This window comes from Scleropages formosus, chromosome 20 (genome assembly GCF_900964775.1).
Source record: "Scleropages formosus chromosome 20, fSclFor1.1, whole genome shotgun sequence".
In the NCBI taxonomy this organism is placed as follows: domain Eukaryota; kingdom Metazoa; phylum Chordata; class Actinopteri; order Osteoglossiformes; family Osteoglossidae; genus Scleropages; species Scleropages formosus.
The window spans coordinates 5,320,352-5,345,831 of record NC_041825.1 but is presented as its reverse complement, the minus strand read 5'-3'; the positions used below and the strand labels follow the sequence as shown (position 1 = coordinate 5,345,831).

At 49.9% G+C, this 25,480-nt stretch overlaps 1 protein-coding gene across 1 annotated transcript in view; it reads left to right on the top strand.

Moving 5' to 3' along the window:
• Window positions 1-25,480, top strand: part of ankfn1b (ankyrin repeat and fibronectin type III domain containing 1b) — a 191,138-nt gene that overhangs the window by 45,038 nt on the left and 120,620 nt on the right. Inside the window, exons 3-4 of the mRNA XM_029246519.1 lie at window positions 8,202-8,380; window positions 12,808-13,046. Of these exons, the coding sequence (XP_029102352.1) occupies window positions 8,202-8,380; window positions 12,808-13,046 (418 nt within the window). The remainder of the gene's footprint in view (window positions 1-8,201; window positions 8,381-12,807; window positions 13,047-25,480) is intronic.

Below are 25,480 nucleotides of genomic sequence, written 5' to 3'. Positions count from 1 at the left end.
CGGGATCCGGCTGGTGACAGCCTGCGAGGCGTTCGCTCTCTTTGAAAGGAGCGCATCCGAGCATCCGCCCCGGGGGTCTGTCTCCGCAAAATAGCTCCGCGCCCTCCCCGACTTCCTGTCTGAGTAAGTCCCCCTTGGCGTGTGGCTCCAAGTGCCGCGAGATGATTCAGTACCAAGGACAGAGCTTTATGGCGTCAGCCCCTTTAATCTCCCCCCAACCCCCCACCCCCGAGGACGCTCTCAGATTCCGCACGCGCGTGCCAAACGGCGCCCTGACTCCTTGCTTTGTCAAACCGAGGCTTTGCCTGAGGGGGCTGGCTAATGGGGTGATGACCGCTGCTGCTCCTCCGCAAGGAGATCATAATTATGAACATTTCCTCTATGCCGAGAAGCAGACCTGTTGCTGCGGCGTCGTAATGACAGTCATCAGCGCCCGTGTATCAGTGGATACACTGCGGCACCGCATGTGTCTGCGGTGGTTTTGGGCTCCAATGTATTGGAATGAGCTCCCTCTCTCCCTCAGAACTGCTGAGTCCTTTTTGACATTCCAAGAAAGGCCTCAAAATGCATCTCTTTCAGACCCATCTCCTCATCTCCTATCTGCCTGTAAAATTACGATGCATCGTTTTTCTTATTCTAAATATAGCTACTTGTGTGTGTTTGTGCTATTGGACTAAATGACGGTGCTTCTACAGTGTCTGCTTCTACAGTCTCTTTATCTGTTGGTGAAATGTGCTTCTCTTCATTCTGAGTCGTTTGCCACTTCGGAGGAAAGTCTCTGCTGTATGAATTAATATAGCGGTAATAAGTACAAAGTTTCTCGGCTCTGGCTCCGTTGTGGTGGAACGACCTCCCCTTCCCACTCAGAACTGCTGAATCTCTGTCCACATTTAATAAGGGTCTTAACACTCACCTCTTCCAGACTGACTTTGCCCATGATTCTCTTAAGTTCATGTAAGGTGTAAATGTTCACGCAGCATAACTTTAAGACGATGCCCGGAAAAACCTTTACACAGCTACTCCTGTAATGCAACAGAATTGTTTATATGTATCTCAGAAAAAATATAGATATATATTACTAGGAAGGTGATCAGGAATTGTGGATGTTCTGATAAAGTTTTATGCAGCTACTCGTGTGATGAACATTGGTTCGTATGGTGGAAAGAAACAAACTAACTGCACGTAAGAATCACACATCTGCATCTATATCTCTTTAGGTAATGTAAAGTACATTATGTAATTAATCATCTACATTAATGTAATGCACACAGTGTATTTTCTACGAGATGTGCGTCACTTTGGAGAAAAGCATCCGCTAAATGAATAAATGTAAATGTAATGTAGCTGGGACAGTTGGTAGTGTAGCGTAGGGGTTGGAGCTGCTGGCTTTAGACCCAAACATCACAGGTTCCAATCCCCCCATTCAACTGTAGTACCCTTGAGTAAGGTGCTTATCGTACATTGCTTCGGTATAATCACCCAGCTGTATACATGAATAAATAGTTAGGTAGTTAAACATTGTAAGTTGCTTTGGGGAAAAGAGTGAGCTGAAGTATGCATACGTACATTTTCGGAACCGCTTGTCCCATACAGGGTCGCGGGGAACCGGAGCCTAACCCGGCAACACAGGGCGTAAGGCCGGAGGGGGAGGGGACACACCCAGGACGGGACGCCAGTCCATCGCAAGGCACCCCAAGCGGGACTCGAACCCCAGACCCACCGAAGAGCAGGACTGTGGTCCAACCCACTGCGCCACCGCACCCCCTTCTGTAAATTTACATTTACATTTATTCATCAAATATGAATGGTACACTTCAATAGGCTCTAACTGCCAAAATCTTTCATAATGTCCTCAGTTTTTTTTTTAACTTTATGATTTTTAACTTTTGATGATTCGTAATACCGGAACATCTGTCTATTTGAGGTTGTATCCGTTGGCTTTATGGCCTGTAGTGACGAAACTTCTGATTTGTTTGATTATGCGTTCACAGTGTATTGCGTTCTTCAATTTTCATGAATTTTCCTGTCAACTGGTTCTGCACGAAATTGTTCAAAACTGATGTAAGTAGGTTATGATGAGAAGAAGGTCAGGCAGCAGTGGAAGTGTGGAAAAAAGTCTCTGGATGCTTTGTGGTCAGAGGTTCCACATGCTGCAGGGTTATCGCAAGATCCGGCATTTTCCAAAATGACGAATCTGTGCTTTGCCATGAAGTGTAGTCAAAGGCGGAGAAGCGGGTGGAAATGTAAATGCTGTCGTGATTGTTGGACGGAACCACATCCACGGCTCCTTTCTTCGGCCTCGAGCGCAGAGTTGCAGCGCGACGGTCGGACGCGTAGCGGCCGGGCTAGTACGGTGATTTCGCATCATTAGCGAAGTGCAAGATGCGAGTTTCGCGCCCGCTTCCGCAACAGTCCTCGTTGGTCCGATTCGGGAACCGACTGTTGTCGTGCGTCTTTTCTCTCGTGCTTTATGAAATTTTGAGTCGCTTAGCAACAGGTTTTGTTCCTGACTGCCTGTATTCCAGGACTTGAGGTCCTAAAACGCGCAGCTGGGGAGGCGAGTCCATCGTCACGCTTGGTGTCCTCAGCACAGGAGCGGAGACGCTGGTACCCATCCTCTGTCCAGCGCTATCCTTTGCGTGGGCCTATGTGCGTCTATGGTCCGTGTGTGCGTGTAAATTAATTCCTGAGCTCATTTATAAGATGCTAAGGATGGATGGATGCTAAGGACTGAGGACTCTAAAGTTCAGTCTAATTCTTATGTATTTATTTATTTACTTACTTACTTGTTTGTTTCAAGTGTTCTTTCTGCTACTGCTCTTCTGGGGGTTGCCGCTCGGAATTTCATTGTACAGGCGGTCCCCGGTTCACGATAGGGTGACATTCCGCGAAACCCATCGTTCCAAATATCGGAAGTCGAAAACGCAGTTAATACACCTAATGTGCACCTCTGCGTGACAGATTGGGGGATACGGATCCCTGCTGCTGCCCAGCATCACGAGGGAGTATTGCGCCGCATGTCACTTGCCGAGAAAAAATCTAAATTCAAAGTATGGTTTTTACTGAATGTCTATCGCCAGCTCACCATCGTAAGGTCGAAAAAATCATAAATCGAACCATCATGTTGGGGACCACCTGTATTGCATACTGTGACAATAAAGTATCTTATCTTATATCTTTTATCTTATGTGGACTTTTGTTGTCTCCCTGATTTGGTGCCATTTGTCATTTAAAAAGAAAACATGTTCACCTGGCACACTTTCCACGTAGTTTGAGGTGTACTGTTATCTACCATTGTTTTGTCGCGCTAAAGAGCGTTATTTGTGTCACACGTATTTCTTTACTCTGTTCACTGCGTCAACATTTCTTTTCAACAAACAGAGATAGATATCTTGTATATAGTACATCAAAGTTTATACAGAAATTGTTACTATAATCTTCCTCTCCATCAAAGGCAGTTCCCCCCCCCCCCCCCCCCCCCATGCATTCAATCTGGGTTAAGGCTTAATTTAGCAAAGGACTCAACATTGCAGAATGATTAATCATGTGTGATTTATTTAGCTTATATGCAGGAATATTTAGACAAATCACAAGCTGTTTGTACCCATAAAAAAAAACCTATGTGGTTTTTGTGGACCTGCTGGTTTTCTGGGGGTCTTGGACTCTATATTCACACATTTACATTTATTCGTTTAGCATTTAGCGTGTTCTGAGGCTCTTACTGAACGTTGACAGGGATTCAGCAGCTCTGAGGAACAGGGGATGCTCACTGCACCGCATTGGAGCCATAACAGAGATCCGTCGTCCTTTTACTTTGGACCTTTTGTGTTTGGGACCACCAAGGGGCCAGAAGCGGAAGAGCATAGCGGTCTAGACAGGGCGTGGCAAGTGATCTTGGCTGCAGGTTCGAATGTTTGATGCTCGGTGTCTGGGCGGCGCTCTCTACCCACAGTCCTCCAGGGAATGATATAGTTGACAGGTTTCCTTTGGCGGATACTCGTCGCTCATCCATCCTCATTATTGCCTTCACACTTGCCTGTCTTGAGTTACTGGGCAGTTTCGGCCACATGGCAAGAGGTGGCCAGCAGGGAGGGAGATGATTCGTTCTTTCACAGCTTCGCTGGTGCTGCGCGTGGCTTCCTGCAGCCTCTTTTTATGCCAAGCAGCGGGCATCTGCTGACTGAGCGATAATGGCGCGTTCTCTGTCCCAGCAGGCCCTCCGCAAGCTGTCGCTTGATGTCTGCACTTTGTGCAGCTTGTCTACACGGAGCTCCTTGCGCAGCAAATCCTCCTGCTTCCAACCTTAAGAGTCCAGCGGGCTTTAAACGCTCGCTGTGTCAAACGTTACCTGACGGGTCCCTTCGGGGAAAAAAAAAAAATCTGTATCGAACGTTTAAAAACACGGTGCCGTCGGCGGGGACCGATGGCTGCCGGCGGACTGCGATACGTGACTCCGCCTGCCTCCGTCAGCTCGTCTGCCTGCTCCTGCGCTTATTTCCCTGCTGCGGCTCGGGGAGCCGAGTCCCGAAAGCACCGTCGTTGCCGCGGTCTCCAGCGGCACCTCCATTTCATTCCGTTTCACTCATCCATTTAGCAGACGCTCCTCTCAAAAGCGACGGACGGCTCAGCGTAAACAAAAGTACATATCACTAAGACGGATACCAATACGGACACACGGCTCAACAAAGTACAGCCGCTTAGTCCCAAACCTCTGTATCGTTATAAATGGCTCTTTTTACAACTGAGTGGGAGTTCTTTTTCCACTCATAATGTAGACAGGAGGTCAGAAGAGAAGTGGCTCCCGAAGAGATGTGTTTTGAGGCCTTTCTTGAATGCTGAGGGACTCAGCAGTCCTGAGTGAGAGAGGGCGCTCATTTCATCACTGGAGGAAGTGACCACCTCCTCCACGAGACACGCTTCTCTTTCTCCGCAGCGTAGAGTCCGCACTCGGAGATTCGAGAAGTGGGTTGCTTCAGTCCCCCCTCGAGCGAAATCCGACCCAGTTGTAGCCCTGCAGGAGCGCTACCCTGGCGGCGCTTCATCGTCATGGTCACCTGTGGGGTTTGCAGTTCGAGTTTTACCCTGATATTCAATAGCCTCCCTGGTGGTTAGGATTTGGTGCTGTCATGACCTGGGTTCAATTCTTTATCAAGGAACTGTGTAATTTATTTTTTTCGGTTTTTCGACTCTCCCCTGCACACGGATCAATAAAGTATTTATCTTATCTTGTCTTATCTTAAACATTTGGTGCCCCATTTTATCCTTCCAAATAGTTTTTGTCCTCCAATAATATATATTTAAAGTAATTGTTTTGTCCCAGGGGGTGCGGTGGTGCAGCAAGGTTGACTGGGTCCTGCTTTCTGGCAGGTCTGGGGTTCGAGTCCCATTTGGGGTGCCTTGTGATGGACTGGCGTCCCATCCTGGGTGTGTCTCCTCCCCCTCCAGCCTTGCACCCTTTGTTGCTGGGTTAAGCTCCAGCTTGCCATGACCCTGTTTGGGATGAGTGGCTTCAGCCAGTGTGTGTGTGTGTGCGTGTGTGTGTGTGTGTGTGTGTGTGTGTTTCAGTGCAGAAAGTGTGTCCAGAATTCCTTTGAATTGTTATGCCAATCACAAGTTAATTGTTAGTGGAAGAAAGGCAAACACTCTAGTCATCCACACATTTAAAAAAGGAACGTCAAGTGTAAACCATAATGGTAAAATGCATTCCCGTGCCAAGTATGTAACAATTAGCCTGCCTTGTATAAATTTGGGTTTTGATTCAACGTGAAGATATTTTTTCTCTTCTTTTCTGAATGAAGGCACCGAGTTGCATGAAGGTTAAAAGATTCCGCACACCTCTCGCTTGCTTTACTCCTTCAAACATCTCTGTTTTCATCTGCCCATCTCGAGGACTTTTTCTTCTATTTGTCAGAAAGCCCTTCGGTTTGTAAAAAATAAACGTGAAAAGATCCGAGTTCCAAAATGCCACCTTCGCGTGGCTTTTATGTAGCACTGCGCTGCCCTTCAATTTTTACGTGTAGTTTGAAATTTACTCCTCTCAGTGGGAAGAAACTGAATTTGTTATGAGAAAAATACCAGACTCTGTAAACGATGGGTGTATCCCTAAAGTCCATATTTCCGTTGGATTATACAATCAGTTCCTAAGGGTGTGTATATTTTAACTCTAAGGGCAGCTCTAAAGTGTAGTGTCAGTGATGTTGGGGCAGCTCTACAATATGGTGTCCACTGATGTTGGGGCAACTCTATAGTGCAGTGTCCGTTGATGTTGGGGCAACTCTATAGTGCAGTGTCCGTTGATGTTGGGGCAGCTCTACAATATAGTGTCCACTGATGTTGGGGCAACTCTATAGTGCAGTGTCCGTTGATGTTGGGGCAACTCTACAGTGCAGTGTCCGCTGATGTTGGGGCAACTCTACAGTGCAGTGTCTGTCTGTTGGGGCAACTCTATAGTCCAGTGCCTGTTGATGTTGGGGCAACTCTACAATACAGTGTCCGTTGATGTTGGGGCAACTCTACAGTGCAGTGTCCGTTGATGTTGGGGCAACTCTACAGTGCAGTGTCCGCTGATGTTGGGGCAGCTCTACAGTGCAGTGTCTGTCTGTTGGGGCAACTCTATAGTGCAGTGTCTGTTGATGTTGGGGCAACTCTACAATATAGTGTCCACTGATGTTGGGGCAGCTCTACAGTACAGTGTCCATTGACGTTGGGGCAGCTCTACAATACAGTGTCCTACAGTGCAGTGTCCATTGATGTTGAATTTCATCTTTTGCAGACAATCCCGGCTTCTTTCAAGTCTCAATACTGAGGCACAAATTGGCTTCAAATAATTTTTTACAGAGTCTCCCCGCATGATACCGCATTGCAGATAGCCAATCTGTTCCCCATCCTTATATACATCCCACCCTTATGTTCTTGTACCCACAAAACAGACCAGCCAAAACCTTCTGAACAGGGGTGCTTGGTGTTCTAGAAATTTCCAAGGCAGACATAGGAAAGAGAAGACATACGAGTAAGATATAATAGGATGAAAATGAATGAATGAATTCCAAATAGTAAGAGTAATAATGATAAAATAATGAAGAATTTGAATTAAAGATGTTAAAAGTAAGTCGTAAGGACATAATAAAGAATATGTAATAATGAAATTGCTAAAAAGTAAGTACACCCTACAATTTGTCGTTTAACTGTGCAGCGTAGAGCATTGGCGTGAGATGCAATAAACACTTAGCAAAATAAAGCTTGCCATAAAGTCACTGAAAGCGAGTGGGTGAGAAAGGAATGGATGTGGGATAGCAACTGGAGCGGCCATACCTTCTCGGGGCACACGACGAATGGGCAGCAAGCTGGTCCGTGTCGCCAGGACTGACGATCTGAGTCTGTTTGGGAGCTGGTTTGTCAGGTCATGGTGAGCAGCAGTGGTGCAACCGCCACATCACACCGGTGTGCGTTACATCATTGATGCTGAAAGAGGATCGGGGGTCAGCGAGGACTCGGGGCTGAGTGGAACGGCGGTGCCCGTTCACTGTGACTCACATCCTCCCCATCATGATATCCGCGTTTTGGCCCCTGCGCTCCCACGCTGCTTCTGCATCTTGAATGTCCCCCCTCGGTCTGTTGCAGTTATTAACCTTAGCGCCATTGTGGCATGTGCTGGAAGTATTATTATGATGCATACGGAGGCCCGCGACGGCGGAGGGAGAAATAGGCCCATTTTTGTGCTAAAAGCACCCAAATGGCTTGGATTTACCGTTGTTCCTTATCAATAGGGTTTTGCATTGAAGCTAATTGGAGTAGTTTGCGCTCAGATCAAACCAAACCCATCGCGTGGTTCACTGTGTAATTTTCCCCGCCGGCTCCTTATTGCCTGCGCTATTTTAGTTGCTAAATTGCAGCAGAAAAAAGTTATAATTAAATACTTAAGGCAGGCTGACCTTTAGGCAGCACACACTTCTGGTACTCCGCCAGAATTCCACGCAGTTATGAACTGGGAGTCTCGCTCGGAATAAATCTTTTCTTATTACTCCACTGTGGTCGGCGCCGGTAATGGGATGGCGTCACCATTAGCGCAACGGACTGCCCGTTTGTTTTGTGGGGGGAGGGTTTCCTATGTGAACGGCGAATACGAGAGCGAAAATGACGCCGATCTATTATCGATTGATCCCGGATTTATCGGATGTCCTGTCGTGTGCCCTCCCCTCCAGGTCGCTGGAAAGGAAGTTGCAGAGACCGCTCCTGGCCAAGTCACGGACACTTCCGAGCATCCCTCAGTCCCCGACCGTCTCACGAGTGCACCGCTCGGACCTAGTGAGCGGCAGTCCTTCTCGCAGAAAACCTCTTTTCAGCACCAACCACCCCAAGGCGTGCACGCTGCCCCCTGCAGGTGAGGGCGACATCTTCTTTTGCATTCGCAGTGAGCTTTGCTCTGGTGGGACCTTAACTCCGCAGGTGTTAGATGTGCATTCATATGGCTGACTGCGTAGGCCTCTGTTGTTGAGACTGGACTAATAATAGAATAAATAAATTAAAAGTAATAATAAAGTTCACACAGTCTGAAACGGCTTGTCCCAAGCGGGGTCACGTCAAACCAGAGCTGAACCCAGCAACTTAGGACATAAGGCTGGAGGGGGAGGGGACGCACCCAGGACGGGACTCGAACCCCAGACCCACCAGAGAGCAGGACCCGGTCCAACCCACTGTGCCACCGCGCCACCCCCAACATTATATATTCATAAATTTTTTTAAAAATTAAGTAATTTTAAAATAATATTCTTCCTTTAAATTTTTACCATATTTAGCATTGCTTCTGTAGCTTCATTTACTGCTGTTGTCTCATGCGGTTGCCTGCACGGAAAATAAAGTTTGCATTCAGTTCTTCGTTGTTCGGCGGTTAATTCGTTCAGTTGGTTAAGCACTTTTGTATTATGTAAAACATATCACCATAACATTGATCGAAATGTCCATGCGAATAGTTTGTAACAGTTCAACATCCACCTTGCATTTAGTTTAATTCACTTGGCTGACATTTTTCTCAGAAGTGACGTGCAGTGATTTACCTGTTTGCAGAAACGGAGCCGTTCAGGGTTAGTACCTGCTTAAGGGTACTGCAGCAGCATGTGGATTCAAACCTGTGGCTCAAGTCCAGAGGCAATGGCTTTAGCCACCGGGCCACAAGCTGCTCTAGCGAATGTGGTTAACATGGAGCGGGAAAGGTTGAACTTGTACAAAATGTTGGTCCCCTTTATGGCCGTGCCAGAAAGCGACGGGCACCACAAACACTTTGGAACACGATGCGTCGAAGGGGACTCCTGCTGTCCCTGTGTCTCTTTAGAAGCCTCCCCCCGGGACAGTAGTCACACACCTGGGCAATGTCAGAGGGTGCGCGGCAGTAACCCGCAGATGGGCAAGAGGAAAAAGACCCCAAACAGAGATGATTCATCCCACTCGCTTGACACGTTTGTTTGGCTTTCTGGCTCCTTTTCTTGTTCCACGGCCACAAAATTCCCCGTTGCCTTTGACATCGGATTTAATAAATCCCTGCTGGCTTCACGTAGTCCACAGTGGAGCCCTGTCTTCTTTTTTTTGCATCAGTGTCGTAGCTTTTCCAGCCTCAGTGTGTCAGGGGAAGTGACCACATGGTACATCAGAAGTGAAGGTCATTGTTTGGTTTGAGGATCCAAGCCATAATCAAACCTTATGGCCTCCTGTTTAGTATAACCGCGGTAGTGCAGCTGTTTCATGGATTCTTGCCTGTTTTCCAATTTTGGGGAAATCAAAGCCTTCAGTTTCTGTCAGAACTGTGACTTCTACGCTTCCTGAGTTCATGGAACCATGACATTGTACAACAAGGTGTGCTTAACCAGAATACTGACACTGTCCCCGCAGCCTGCCTTCCTTTTCCTCGAGGTCCCTGCCAGCTGTGGCACATTTCATATTGTTTTGCAGACCTGAATCGGGAGACGGGACACATCGCATCACCAGGTGTGTTTCGAAAAGCAACGGGCAAGTTTGACCTCTGTTTATTCCTAGAGCTTCTGGGACTGTGAGGAAGGCTGGGCCAGCAGCCTTGAGCAGGGAATGTGTCACTAAGTTGAAGCGAGATGGATTCGGCAGGTGCTGCTTGACCTCGCTTGACCTCACTTGACCTCGCTTGACCTCGCTTCCGCATTTCAGGGGTTTGTCTGTCGTATTATGGCTCCCATGCCGGATTCCAGTCGACCACATGAAAGGTGGGGCGTGGTAGTCACCGGTATTAGAGGAGTGAGCCAGTGCCATTCCACTGCCCTCTGCTAAAAAAAACCAAGAAAATTTTGCCCGTCACATTGAAGCTTTTCTTTGGGCACAACGTGGTAAAAAAAACACAGACTCAAAGGGATCTTGTGTATGTGACAAAATGTAAACCCCACAAGCTGCTGGCTTGGCCTGGTGCCTGTTGTCCGTGCCTGCAGGGATGTTCCCCACTGCAGTGCAGAAACAATAAGGACAAGAGAGGGGATGTTTTTTGCTGCTCTTAGCAGATGCTTAATTCAGGGAACAGTAACTGAGATGAGTCATCAAGTGGAGGAATCTATTGTAATCAGCTTTAACCCCCCGCCCACATCTGAACCGCGGTCGCTCTGCAAGCGACCTCCCCGTATCCCCTCTCTGTAGCGCGCCACTGATGGCGCTCAAGTGCTCAAGCTATAGAACTGGGGAAGAAAGACGACATTAAATCTTGGCGCTGCACTCCTAAAGCCTGTGGGGAGATTGGATCACGCTCGAAACTCTCAAAGAGGTGGAACAATGAAGACGGGGGAGGGGAATACCGCAGTAACGATGGCACCGACACATGCGCTGCCAGTGACTGCTGAGAGCCTGGCAAAAGGCCCCGGAAGGGCTTAGAGCTGCGATTTTCCACAGCTCAACTTCGGAGTGTCGTACTAACCCTCGCCACTAGGGGCGCTCTAGAGCTTTACAACAGGACCACTTCAGGAGTGTACATTTACTCATTCAGCTGACACTTTTCTCCAGAGCAGCTAACAGTGATTTATCCATTTGTGCAGCACTGTAATTTTTAGTGGTGCATTTTTATGGCAAGTACCTTACACAAGAGTCCTACAACAGAAGGTGGCATTTGAGCCTTAAACCTTTACATCTAAAAGTAGCAATGCTTAGCACCCCTTTATGACCTCGAAATTCCTACGGAGTGCAGAGGCACTCGGTTTCTCAAATTGCCGAGATCCTTGTCCGACAGGAAATAATTTCGTCTTTTGTGGGAAACTGGAAAGAATGGCCTCTTTAGAAGTCATTTGTAATTCAATACCGGCATTTCTTTGTTCTTGTCAATATCCTGCGATGATCCTTTTCTCCGGAACAAGTAGATCGTCTCGCAGTGCTGTTGAGCAGCGATTGTGACGTCTTCCAGCAAAAATCAGTGCGAGACCTAAACGAGTCAGAACCTTCTGAATTTATTTACTCCTTTACACTCTGTGAAAGGACCAGAACTTTCCTCCTACATTCAAAAAGATGAACGGCATCCAGATTCGGGCCGCTGGAATTCGATATATCTAGACGCATACAAATAAATGTCATTGCAATGGGATCGTCGATTTTTGGGAATATTCCCAACAGACTGTCATGTTTTTAATACCTGTGGTCAGCATCGTCGCTCAAAGCCGTCCCGTCTGAGACGTGCCTTCCAGTCTAGTCCAACTTTCCCTTGTTACCCAAGATCTCAACGAAGGGTTGACTGCCTACTTTCGCCAGCTCACATCTGTGTTTCCTTCCCAAGCTCCGACTTTGTGCTGTCGCTCACAAATATCAAATCGAAAGACTTAAGTCATTGGCCGCTTTTGTTGCCTGGCAACCGGTGTCGGCATTTGTGGAGTACACTTTGCCTTGAGTGCCATTCGCAGCACGTTCCTAATTCGAGAAACTAATTCACGAGCCTCCTATGTGAGCCTTAACTGCCTGATTCTCCCCTCAGGTATTCTTCGTAAATACTCTCCTTTTTCAGGTGAGTTTATCGGCAGCTTCAGGACTGAAAGCCGCTGGCTGCGGTCCAGACGGTGACGTTACATTGATGTTTGCTTGAGTCACCAAGCAGCATGAATCATCGGTGAGCAAAGAGGCGGATAAATAGCAAAAAACGACAATGAAGTGCTATTGTGGTATTTCGATACTGTGTTTTACAGCGAAGGCCATTACGTAACCTCCAGTGATGACGGAGCCTTGCTGAAAATTCCACCACCGAGAAGCTCGGGTTAGAGGCCCGTCTGCGGTAGACAGTAGGTGTTTAAGGTAGAGCGAGATGGTAGAGAGAGCTGACTTACTGCAGGTTCAAGCTGGTTAGCTGAGCACTGGGCAGATTATTAACATAAGCTGCCAAAAGCACGAGTCAACTTAAGAAGCTCGAATGTTTAGATCTTGTTTGAGCTTGAATTTCCAAGAGTGCCTCAGACCTGAGATTTATAAATGTGTGCGGTGTGCAGTACCTACCCTGAGTCTAGACAATCCAGAAGAGGCCTAGTACAGGTCTAGAAATAATTACTTCTGAGGACCTCTTCTGCATTGCGCTCAACACTTTTTTGTCTGCCTTCCACCAGCTCTGAATTCCCACCGCTGTCCTCTTTCATTCCCATCTATTCGCTCCCATTAGGCTCTTATTTGTCTCTCTTTTGTCCTTTGTAACCATTCTCTGATTTGCCCTCCTCCAGTGCCCTCCAATGTTTGGTTTTCTTCTTGCTCTGCACGTTGGCCTTCTCCAGTTCCGTATCTCCGTCTCAGTTGTGTTAACCGTCCTCATCCAGTGAGTCCCTCTGGCTCCTCCAGGAGAAGCGTGGAGGCTGGAGGACGACAACGACGAGGAGGGCGGCGAGGCCGAGGCCGGCCGACTGCGCGCCGAGGCCCGACCGCGCTCCCAGTCGCCCTTCTCGCAGCTCCGCTCTCGGGCCGCCTACCTGCGTAAGAGCGCCTCCGTGGACGACCATCTGGGATCGTCGGAATTTGGGACGGCACCGGCGGAGAACAAGAGCCATCGCGCCGGCAAGGGGAAGCTCAAGAGGAAGTTCGTAAGTTCTGGTTTCCCTCAACCTCTTCGCAGTCGGTTGAATGCGTGACGGTGTTTCCGGGAACGCGTGGAGATGTGTGTCAGCACGTGGGGGCGCGAGGGAGTCCGCGGGAACTTCTGGGACCGTGACGGAAGGTGCGGGAACCTGCTGGAATCTGCAGGAATATACCAGAACGCGTGACTCTCCTTTAGGAGTCTCTAGCAGGTCAGAGTGGAGAGAAAAAGGCGGTCGATGATCGTCGAGATGAGGGTTCTTGTTCAAACAGCCCTGTGGTTATAATTAGTTCTAACGGCGCTTTTGTGTGCTTTAGATCGGTATTGAGGTAATTGCACATAATGCACTATAAGCAAGCTTTTGAAAGGAGTGTTAGCAAGGTGCCCAGAATGTGCTACGATCAATAGAGGGCGATTACATTCAAGGTGGCCTGGAGAACCTGACCGCACTGACTAATGCCTGGCATTTTTTTTTCCTTCCTTTTCCATTGAGGAGACGGACAGCGATTTCATTTGAACGGATTACTTCTGCTCGCAGAAAATGTTTGGCAGGAAAACAAACTGAGAAAACCAGAATGCAAACCTGCAACCAGACAGGTTCTTAGCTGTTGTCATGGAAATGTCACCCCCCCCCCCCCCAAACCCAAACCTTCCTATGCTTGTTGGTCCCTTTCCTCTGCTGTAATCTGGACTCTGTCTCCAATGAGACACTTTAAGGACTGATTTTTCTTTTTTCTTGTAAACAAATCTGAATGTTAATTCTGCTCCGGGTGAAATCGGATCACACGGCTATTGGCGCCACTCTCGCGATCCTCTCAGCGCTCATCCCACACACTCCCTTGAATATAACCTGCTTCGCTGCATCGTTTCCCGCTGTGTCTAATTAGAACCAAACTTAAGATCGTTTTCCTTGATTAAACTCCAGCAAAGGAAGGGTTTCGAAGCCCTCGTGCCAGTTGCAAGTTTCCAGCTTGAAACTCCAAATGGAAAATATAACATATAGTTCGCAAAACTTTGTGGGGCAGCTGATGGTGTAGTGGCTAGTGCTGGTACCTTTGCATCTGAAGGTTGCTGGTTTGAATCCCACCTCCAGCTCTAGTACCCTTGAGCAAGGTACTTACCCTAAACTGCTTTGGTAAAATTCTCCAGCTGAGTAAATAACTGAAAGTAGTTTAACATTCTAGGTTGCTTTGGAGAAAAGTAGCCGAATTTTGTGGGCAGCACAAAAAATTTCTTTTAAATTCCCATTTTCTCTCCCATGCTCTCACATTGTTTTTTAAGGTATTTTTTCAGTCACTCGGTATTTGCAGACTGAGCCGCCAAAGTCCTCTTAACAGCGTACCTGCGCTGTAAGTGCGGCGCTTGTGGAAACGGGATGGTGTCCACGATCCGCACCAAAGGTCTGTTGTTCAGTTTTAACAAGAGTGGAAAGAATAATAACCAGTGAGGGAAAATTGTAAATATTCATGGGAAAACAAAAAAAAAAAAAAAAAACAGAAGAACAAACACACTACTTTGGATCTATGGTGTGTGGACCAAATGTGTCCACTTGTGTAAACACCTATAATGCGTAGAGGGGGGGTGTTGCCATAGATACCCACTGCAAAGCCGTTCAGGAAAGTCTGCTGGGACCCTTTTTTTTCGGTCCTGCAGTTAAAAATGGGAAAGAAATAACGACATAAATTGTGTGTACTTAAATAAAAAAAAAAAAAAAAAATGAAAGTGCTTGTTTCTCTACAGTTATTATTTTTGGTTTGACGAAGTTCGAGGGAATTGAGTCCAGTCGTGTAGCTCATTCATTATGCTCTATAAACATACACGCGGTTGCAAATAGACCTGCCTGTCATGTCTCAGAAGTCGCAGAAACGAGACAACGGAAAGGAATTCGGAACTTCTTCGGGAAGTTTGCGTCGGGTTTCGCGTCTGCGCCGAGGTCTCCGGGGTCGCCTTCCAGCTGCGCCCCAGAAACGTTACCGGAGGACCGAATTCGAACCGCGGCGCGACGCCGTTCTTTTGTTCCTCCGCTCGGGGCTGGAAGGTAACAAAGGGTGGATGTCATTAAAGTTTCAAGCGCTCCGCTTGTCCGTGGACGCCGAGGCCTGTAAGAGGAAACCTTATTAGTAGCAAATGCGGTGTAATGAGGTCCGGGACCAGTGAGCACGTGGAAAGTAATACGAGGGGCCAGGGGGTCCGTGCTGAGTGGTGGAGGGTGGAGGGGCGACGGGGCGCGCGAGGGTACCGGGACCGGAACGCAGAGCTGCGAGGAGCATTCCCGTCGACTCGGGAGGATCCGCGGGACGTCCTTGGGACATTTGCGGCCCTCGTCCGAAGGTTCTCGCGTGGCCTTTTCGTCGGAGTCGGGTGGCGGGACCCCCCCGCCAGCTGATCGGCAGGCGCAGGAGGTGGACCGCGAGTAGATCGGGTCCGGATACTTCAGGAACCGCAGCTGAGCGGTTCTCTCAGGTTCGCGTATCATCCCTAGCGAAGGCTCGCGGCATCGGGAGATCTTAAGGAGACGTGAGTACCGGACAGCGTCCGCGCAGACCCCCACCTGGGCGCGGGGGCGTTCTTCTCCAAGCCAGGGCCGATGGGGGCCGCCGTCAACGCGATGAGCCGCTTCTGCTTCGGGGTAAGACGTGCGACGTGCTTTTCGACGGCCTCTTCGAAGCCTCCGACTGTTCTTCGCGACCTTCTCCGTTCCTGCTCGTTCCTTCGGAAGCCGTTACGACAAGCGCCCTTCGGTCGGAGCAGGTGACTTTGCATCGCGAAAGACGACGGCTGCCGCGATCCTCCGGCGGCTGGCGAGCGCGTATTTTTAGGCACGTAACGAAGGAGGCGCGGTCGACCGTTATCGGCTCCGGAGAGCAACGGCCGAGTCGCAAACGGCGCGTTTCTCTCGCCTTTGTTCGAAAGCGCTCGGTTTGTTCCGCTCAGAAAGTAGCTCATTACTTGGCCCGCTTTCCTTCTTCCTGCTCAGAATGAAACCAGTTCTGACTAAATATCTGCTGTTTTTCCAGCAGATTGCCCAGTAATGAGCTCGGTGCCTGGACGTCGCCCGCAGACGTAACATCCAGCCCACAAAATGCATCTGTCGCTTACGCGTCCGACTAGAGCCAGGTTACGCGTTCGAGATCGCTCGCTCTTTATTGCGCGTCATTTCGAGCGGGCCTTTTTTAGCCGACGTTCCTCCGGCAGAAACCCTCTCAGCTTTCACGGAATAATGCTTTCGTGGCCGTCTTTCCCGATAGCGGCCGAGCTGTGGGATCGTTCCAGCCACGTCGGAAATGCACGGACCCAAAAATCATTTTCTTCGAGAAAATGATGCAGGTGTTTCTTCATCTACGACTGGGTTCCGTTCCGACGTAAATCCCCTCGTGCAATATTATACGAACCATAAGGATATGCAAACATATATACTAATATATACTTTTACTTAATTTATACTTATATTGCAGCTATTTGTATCATCCATCCATCCATCCATCCATCCAACCAACCAACCAACCAACCCATGTAAATGCTGTGTTGTATAGCCAGGCTTTGTTACATTTTTTCACTGATTTCACACATTATTTACATCAAAATAACAGCAATCTAGAACAATGATACGAATACACACACATACACACACACACACTCTGAATCCACTTGTCCAAAGCAGGGTTGCAGCAAGCCAGAGCCTCACCCGGCAACACAGGGCTCAAGGCTGGAGGGGACGCACCCAGGATGGAACAACAGTCCATCACAAGGCACCCCAAGCAGGACTCAAACCCCAGACCCACCAGAGAGCAGGCACAGGCCAAACCCGCTGCACCACCACACCCTCCGATATAAATGCAGTGTAGTATTTTTCGCTTTCATTTTCGTTCGCAGCACCACCGGGACACTCACTTTTTCTCTTGCTAGCTGTTTTGAATGAAGAGGAACCTGAACGGAATCGCAGGTCGCTGATCGCTGACAGATGCCGAAATACCGTGCTTTGCAGTAGCGCGGCCAGCCGACGTTAACGTGCGTAGAGGGCTCATCCTTAGATGTTACCGCTACGCATCAGGACTCAGAAACAACATGATCAAGGTGATGAGCTGTAAGTCTGGATTGTCCCAAGTCACGTACGTCGCAAGTCGACCACCTGCATCCGTGAAGGGTGACTGTACTTTGTTGTTGCGGTCGGCTCGAGCCGTCGTATTCATGCCGACTCCACGCCTCCAACGCTTCCTTCCTGGTTTCCCTCAAAGGCCTCCGCACCTTCTTTCTCTTGGACCCTTTGGTATCTGGCCCCGTGCATCTCTTCTCATGACTCCACAAGGAGGCTCCTGCGATCGGCTCCCGATGCTCGGTTCCCTCTCCGAGGCTTCGCGTAGCTCTCTAATCCCCGGCGTCTTCCGAAGCGGCAACCGCGCGCTTGCGGTCGGGAGGCTCTCGTCGAAGAAAGCAAAGTATCGGCGGCGCTGCCGTGCTTTCAAGTTGCATCCCTTTTAATGGCGAATGAGCACAGCTCTACTTCTGCTGGCATTACCCAGGCTCTCCTCTTTAGACTGACACTCAACCGTTCGTCTCGCTCGCTGTCGTGTAGGAAGTCCTTGCAGCGGCATCACCAGAATGGTAATTGGGGCAACTGGTAGCGTAGTGGTTCGAACTACTGCCTTTGGACCCAAAGGTTGTTGGTTTGATTCCCACTTCCAGCTCTAGTTTCCCCTGACCAAGGTCCTTAATCTAAGTTGCTCTAGTAAAACTACCCAGCTGTATCAATGGGTAAATAACTACAGATGTGTTGTATAAATGCTTTAAGTTGCTTTCAAGAAAAGTGTCAGCTGAATAAATAAAGGTAGTTCATGGTGTTACCACCCCCCTGGTATCAGACTGTATAGAATCCTTAGTGGTGTTCTTTGTACTAATGTTACTTGTACAAAGCCCCTCTATCACTGAATGTAACGGCAATAGTAGTAACATAAACAAGAAGTAAAATTACAATATCGTATGCACGGCCTAATTTTTTTTTTACGTTTCCGTGGTTTCATATGGTTAAAGTCAAATTTTGATAAGAAAACACTAGAATCTGAAGTAAAAATGTTTAAGAACTATTCGTTCCATCTATATTGGTGTTTATCAAAGGTATATTTATTTTAACGGTATTGGTATAGGTTCGAGGGGGGCGTGCTGGTGCGGCGGGTTTGACCGGTGCCCACTTTGTGGTGGGACCGAGGTTCAAATCCTGCTTGGGGTGCCTTGCGATGGACTGGCGTCCCGTCCTTGGTGCCTCCCCTCCCCCTCCAGCCCCCCCGCCCTGTGCCTTACTGCAGCATTGTAGCTAAAACCCAAGAAAACTAACTAACTCCAGGGATCTTTTTATTAAAAATAATACATTTCTCCTGAAACACTGCACACCAATTTTATAGACAGTCATTTTGGTGTCACCCCCTCTGATGGTGTCACCCAGTGCGGTCTGCACCCCCCCCCTCGTGCTGCTCAGCTCGACGCTGATACGTGCCTTTGCACCAGAAGGCTGCCGGTTCAAATCTCACCTACTGCTATAGTACCCTTGAGCACGGTTCTTACCCTAAACCACTGCAGTAAAATTACTCCGCTGTATAAATGGGTAAATAATTGTAAAACGTGTCCGCTCAGTGAATAAATGTCAGGGCGCGTCGTCTGGGGATCGCACTTGTGCAGCGAGTGTTTGGGTTGCCTTTCAGCGAAGAGGAGTAGGCATCAGCCGAGCATTAGGGTGATCTGAGTTGCCATGGTACCACAGTGAGGGTGTTAAAAAAAACATGGCAGCAGATGAAGTCAACAAGCGATGAAAACAGCCGAAGACAGCGATGTGCCCTGGAGGGGCTTTAGATCTACGAGTGTCCGCCAACCTGCGAGCCATTAACTGCTGCCCTACGGGCAAAGTTGCACATCCTGGGGGCGGGCGATTTCGTGGGATTTGTTTTCTTTGAGGGTGAGACAGGAGTGTCTCTTAACTGAACAGGGCGAGCTCGAGGAGGAGGAAATGAAACGCCCTCAGCTATGAGGCGATGCCCGCGAAGCCGAAAGCTGCCGTCCTTCGAACCCGTGTTTCGACTTGTCCGTGCCGTTGCGTTACAGAGCTCTTCCGTTGAACCTCCTTCGCGCGCGTCTGAGACGGAGCTGTGATTTTTGTCTGGGGGGGAAAAACAAACAAACAAATTGTGCCATGTGTTTTGTTCACTTGTCAGATGCTCATTATTGCAGGTATTCCTAATCTGCTTTATTGCTTTCTATGCACAGCCGGGGGCTACAAACACACACCCCACTGACTCCATACCCAGAGACATATGCGTAGAGATACAGCACACAGGAGCTAGCATATATCAATAGGCTGTCATCCAGCACATTTACATGTATTTATTTAGCAGATGCTTTCCTCCAAAGTGCCTTCCAGTGAACTCTGTGTAGTGTTATCAACCCACACCCCTTGTTCACCATGGTGACTTACACTGCTGGATACACTACTTCCACTGGGTCACTCATCCATACATCAGTGGAACACACACACAGTCTCTCTGTCACTCACATACTATGGGGGAACCTGAACAGCATGTCTTTGGAGTGTGGGAGGAAACCAGAGCACCCGGAGGAAACCCACACAGACACGGGGAGGACATGCAAACTCCTCACAGACTGAGCAGGGATCAAACCCTCATCCTCTCGCATCACCCAGGCACTGTGAGACAGCAGTGCTACCCGCTGTGCCTCCATGCCGCTTGTACCCTACTCCTGCTCTTGTTCTTGGGGGTGGGGCAGTTGAGAGTAACGGAAAACAATCGCCAGCATCCTTGGTCCTTGGGACAGCTGGTAATGTAGTGGTTACAGCTGCTGCCTTTGGACCCAAAGGTTGCAGGTTTGATCCCCCCCCCCTCTACCTGTAGTACCCTTGAGCAATGTTCTTACCCTAAAATTACCCAGCTGTACAAAGGGGTAGATAATTGCAGGTAGACTAACACTCTAAGTGGCTTTAGAGAAAAGTGCCAGCTAAATGGATAATGTAAAAGTCCACCCTGCAGGTCATCCTCCTCGGTGAGATCGCTCTTCTTCGGAACCAGCTGTACCGCGGTACACGCCGCCTACTCCGTTAGCGCTTGTCCCTTCTATTCTGACTTGAGATCGAGTACACATCCCCCACACCCCTAGTGGGCTTCTAATTAATTAACCTTGATTAAACGATTGAAATCACAAACTAGAAGCTTTAGTGCTGGACTATAATTTACATTAGTGCCAAATACCTGGAGTGACGGGAAGATAAGTTGATACATTTATACTTGGTTTTGCATCTTAATGCACAGCGAGGTTCGTGATTTTAAACTGGTCAGTGATTACAACGAATATGCGGTGCTGCTTGGAATTTGAGCCCTATAGGGACGGCCATTGTTCTTGTATAAAATATTTAGATAAACTGGTAAAGTGAATAAATGACTGATTTATGACCCTGCTTCTACTTACCTACCTGTTGTAACCAGTACAACTTGGGCTTCACTTTTTTTTACACCTGCACTACTTGCGTGTTTCTACGACGCACGATTTCCTCTAAAGCAACGTGTGGAATTGGTCCTCCTTGATTCTCATTTAATGACCATTTTGTGGTAAAACTATGAGACACAAGGGCTTCACACACTTTCAAGCAACACTGTACAGTCCATTTTTTCCTAGGCTGTCACATGGGAAAAAATTTGGGTTTGTCGACCCTTTATTTAGGGAGGGGCGTGGCAGTTTCGGCCTGTGCCCGCTATGTGGCAGGTCTGGGGTTCGAGCCCCGTTTGGGGTGCTTCGTGGCGGACCGACGTCCTGCCCAGGGTGCGTCCCCTCCCCCTTCGGCTTTGCACCCTGCCTTGCCGAGTAAGGCTCCGAATCTGGCTGTCTCTATCCTATTCTCATGGGTTTCCTCAGGTGCTCTGGTTTCCTCCCACAGTCCACAGACATGAGTTTCAGGTGAGCTGGTGACACTAGACTGCGTTGTGCTGGACTGGTGTGCCCTGCCTTGTGCCCTGTCCCTGTTGGGATAAGCTCTAGTCCACCGGGACCCTGAACTGGACAAGCGGGTTCGGAAAGCGAACAGACAGGCAGACGTTCAGCTTAACGCGGCCGAAACGCACGCTGAGTGTCAAGCGATGTGAATGGTGGAGTTTATTCCGGAAACAGCCCGGTTCACGTTACCTAACAGCCGAGCTGGTGGGCTTCTCGGGGACTTGGACCGAGGCGCCGCAGGATTCAACCCTGCAGGCATCCCTGTTCCGAAGAGCCGCTCACGGGATGTTTTTAGACGTAACTGGTATATTTAAACATCTCTTTGACGTTACGCAGCCTTTCCCAGCGGAGCGCACTGGATGCTGGGAGGTGATGTAACGGTTGAGTAGAACAGAAGGTGTGGAGCAGGTGTGAGTTGAGGGGCATCAGGTGAGCAAGACAGTACCATATTACAATTATTTATTAAAGAGCCACTTTACTCCAAAGCGACTTCCAATGAACTCTATGTAGTGTTATCAGCCCACACACCTTATTCACCGCGGTGACTTACACTGCTAGATACACTACTTACACTGGATCACTCATCCATACATCAGTAGAACACACACTATGGGTAAACCTGAACAGCATGGCTTTGGAGTGTGGGAGGAAACCCACACAGACACGGGGAGAACATGCGAACTCCTCACAGACTGAGTGGGCATCGAACCCATGTTCTCCTTCATGACCCAGGTACTGTGAGACCGCCGCTCGCGCTCTTCGTAACGCAGTCCCGCTGTCGTCGCGCCTCACTTAGTCTTAAAGGAGCCGACAGCATCTTGACCCCCCCCCCCAGCAGACAGAAACACTCGGTGGTGCCGGTGTGATATTACCCATGAAGCTTTGCAGGTGACTGCCCTCGAGGACATTCTGTGACAGCAGTAAACCTCGAGTAATTTCGTAGTCCACATTGTGGTACCCGTTTTCCCCTCACATTCCAATATTTGCTAAGTGTGTAGGGGGGGGGGGGCAAAATTTGTAAAAACTGAAATAAATCTGGGATAAAAAGTTGCGTAAAATTCGGAACTTGTGCGACGAAGAGCGCATCTCATCGAAGGAAATCAATGCGCAAACTGAAGAAAATGATCTAAAGTTTAATTGCTTTCAATCCAAATTTCCCCATCTACCGTTTGAGGAAAAAAATAGAACGTCGGCGCACTGAAAATATCGAAAATATCGAAGCGTTCTACGTCCGCACGGTGAGGGTCACGCGTATTGATGCGGGGGCCGGTTCGCTCGCATCCAACCCCGTTCCACCTCCAGGCGAATAATCACAGTAATAAAAGTGTTTGACGTGGTGGCAAAGTGGAGGATCGAGACACAGCGGCACCTTTCAGGAGCCTTTCTACAAGTCCGACAGTATCCAAGCATCCCTTTCCTTTTTTCTTATCCATCGCTAAAGATGATGCTTTTCTCCGCATTACCGTGATTTACCTCCTTATGCAGGTGGGTAATTGTACCGTATCAGTACATCGATCAAGGGCACTGCAGCAGGAAGGGGGTTTGAACCCGGGTCCTTCTGAGTGCAGAGCGGCCGCTGTAACCACTACGCCCCCCGCTGGCCTTGCGCTTCCCTTGGCAGCTGCGTTCGTGTAATTGCTGTTAAGAGGAGCCTGCCTTCGTCCGCGTGGGGCAGGACGCCCGGGGACCTTACCGTGAAATACTCCGTAAAAAGCGTCCGGCGACGCAGATGAGTAAATCGCGGTAAGTGCAGGCTGACGGTGCCGCTCGCCGTGGAGAAACGCGTCGGCTCCGGGAACAAAGCACGGACCGCCGCGCCGCTTTACGGTTTGTGAGCGTTCTGCGGCCACTAGGGGGCGGTCGTGTGCTCGATTTCTCCCGCGTCTAAAAATAGCTCTCCGCGCTCTTTCACCTGCGCTCCCTCCGTTGCTCTTCGTTGTTGTTGTGTAACCAGGCGTTTATGCGCGGTACCTCGTCGCCGAACACCGCCCGGTCGTTTCCGACATTAGTCACCGGTTCGCGTCGCCGACCGGAGGAGGATCTGAGCTCCGGCGATCGGCGAACTCGACCGACTCAACCGGGCCCCGGGTCGTTACCGCTGAGCTTCGTTACAGTAAACGTATTTGCGCTCTTTGATTATATCACGCAACAGGCACGGCCAGGGCGGCGTAATGACATCATCGGTCCGCTGAGCGGCTGGTGGAGGCCTGATCGATCGTGTGTGTGTGTGTGTCTCTGTGTGTGTGCGTGTAGAGCTCATCCTCAAGTTACGACATCCGCGACTTTCGATGTCCTCGATTTATGACGGCCGTCTTATTATTGTCAGTATATGTTGTTATGTTTCGGACACCGGGTTGCAGCGTGGTTGGAGTTGCAGCCGGTGGACCCGAAGGTTGCAGGTTCAAATCCCCCCTCCAGCTGGAGTACTGTACCCTCCATCCTTGCAGATGACACTTTGAGAGGCACTCCAGCTATTACACCCCTTTGGTTCCACATGATGGTCCCCATCTGATGTTTACCGCAGCGCGTGACGCTGCGATGTCCTGCTGCGGTGGCACTTCCGTGACCCCAACTTTCGAACCGGCGTGCCGCTTCGGGTCCGAACTCTGAGCGGCACCATCCGGGTCGGATCCCCCCGCAGAGTGAAAATGCCAAAATGGGGCCGAAGAGTCTTCGTCCCGGTGATGTCCCATATGGGCTGAGCTCTGCCGCTCGAGTGTCCCAGAGGGCAGCAGATATGAGCAGAACCAGCAGGGCGGCGTGTCAGTGGTCCGGCCCGCACGCTGGCCACAGATGGTCCGGCTCCACGATGTGGTGCCTTTCGGAAGACATGGTCGGAAGCCTCTTGTGACTTCTTCCCGCCCTGCCGTCGCGTAGCTGCGCCACGTACCCCAGGCCCTCGCTGTTGCCTCCCACGGGGGCCTGCTCCCGGCCCTGGCCGACACGTCGCCGACTCGAGCCCCCTCCTTGACCCCGCACGCACCCCTCGGCGTTCCACGCCGCTACGATCGTCCGCCGGAGAAAATCCGATCTTTAAATAGGATATTCCTCCGCCGACCCCTCGTCCTAATTAAAATTACTTTGGCAATTATCGGAGTCATTAGCTTAATAAGACGCCACATCTGGGTCTCCGTGCAACCCGACACAGTGGCTGGGGGCTATTTCCCTCCACGGGAGAATGGAATGAGAAGTGACTGTGTGTGTGTGTGTGTGTGTGTGTGTGTGTGTGTGTGTGTGTGTGTGTGTGTGTGTGTGTGTTTCAAAGAGGTGCCTCTGTGAACCGAGCTGGGCTACGTACTCTCACCCCACAGCAAGGAGGCCTGTGGGAAACCAGAGTGGCTTCGAGTAACGGGACCCCGGTCTGGCAGCACCGGTGCCCTTAATGATGTAACATGTAATGGCTTCACGTGCGGCCTTTTGTCGTCCACACGCGTTCGAGTCCTTCGGCGCGCCGTTTCGTCGGTAATTGCAGCTCGCTTGGCAGCCGCTCTCCTCCACGTAGCTTTCCGCTCTCGCTTACTAACACGCCGTTCCGGCAACATATTTAGTTGCGCTGGCAGCAGAATCCTTGAGAACTCTAATGAGCTCCAACTTCACGCTGAGCTGGAGGAGCGAAGATTCGACCGTTCGAAGCTCGGCGTCCTGTTGTCGCGCTCGAAGAGACGAGCGCGTGGGACACTTTGCGGTTCGCAACGTGTGCCGTTTCGGAGTTTCGCGTTGCCGTCGGGCGTCCCGGCGCGCCCTTCCGGCTCGGGGCGGATTTGAGGAAGGAGCGCGTGGGCACGGCCGCCAGCAGGTGGCGCCGCGGTCCCGCGGAAGTTGAGAAGCGACGGAGTCGGAGCGCGGCAGGGCGCGCGGCTCTCATGAGAACGCGCGCGACGGCGTGCGTCGGGTTTGAGGCCCGGGCCGTAAAAGCTGTCTCCGCCGGCAGCGCTACTTCGGATCAAGCCCCCCCCCGAGGCCCCTGGGATGACTCACTCCCCGGTGACTAAGCCTCAGACGTCACGCGCAAGCGAGCGGAGCCTCAAGACCCGTGGCGGAACTGGCGCAAGAGTGCCCCCCCACCCACCCCTCAGGTGCGGCGACTGGCCCTTGTCACAAACGCATAAATAAACTAACAATAAATGTCACTGTCAAAAGTGTCACGTCCCACGAAAACAAAAGTGTCGCTTTGACAGCATTTTGAACGAGGGTTACGTACCGGGGTAAACGGATCGCGCTTAGACCTCTGTGTGTCATATAAGCATCGTGCTTTTCTTTCAAAGGTTATTGATGTGTGGCACACTTCTGTGGGATATGATTCATGCTCTTATTCCTGGATGAAGGGAACGTTCCGGCATCGAGCGTCTGCCTCCCTTTTGGCTCAGACGGGCACCTGAAAAAAGTGCCGCCCACCGCTTGTCACAAATAGACAATCGAGGCGTCCGCCCAACGCGAAACGGACGGAGCGCGAAC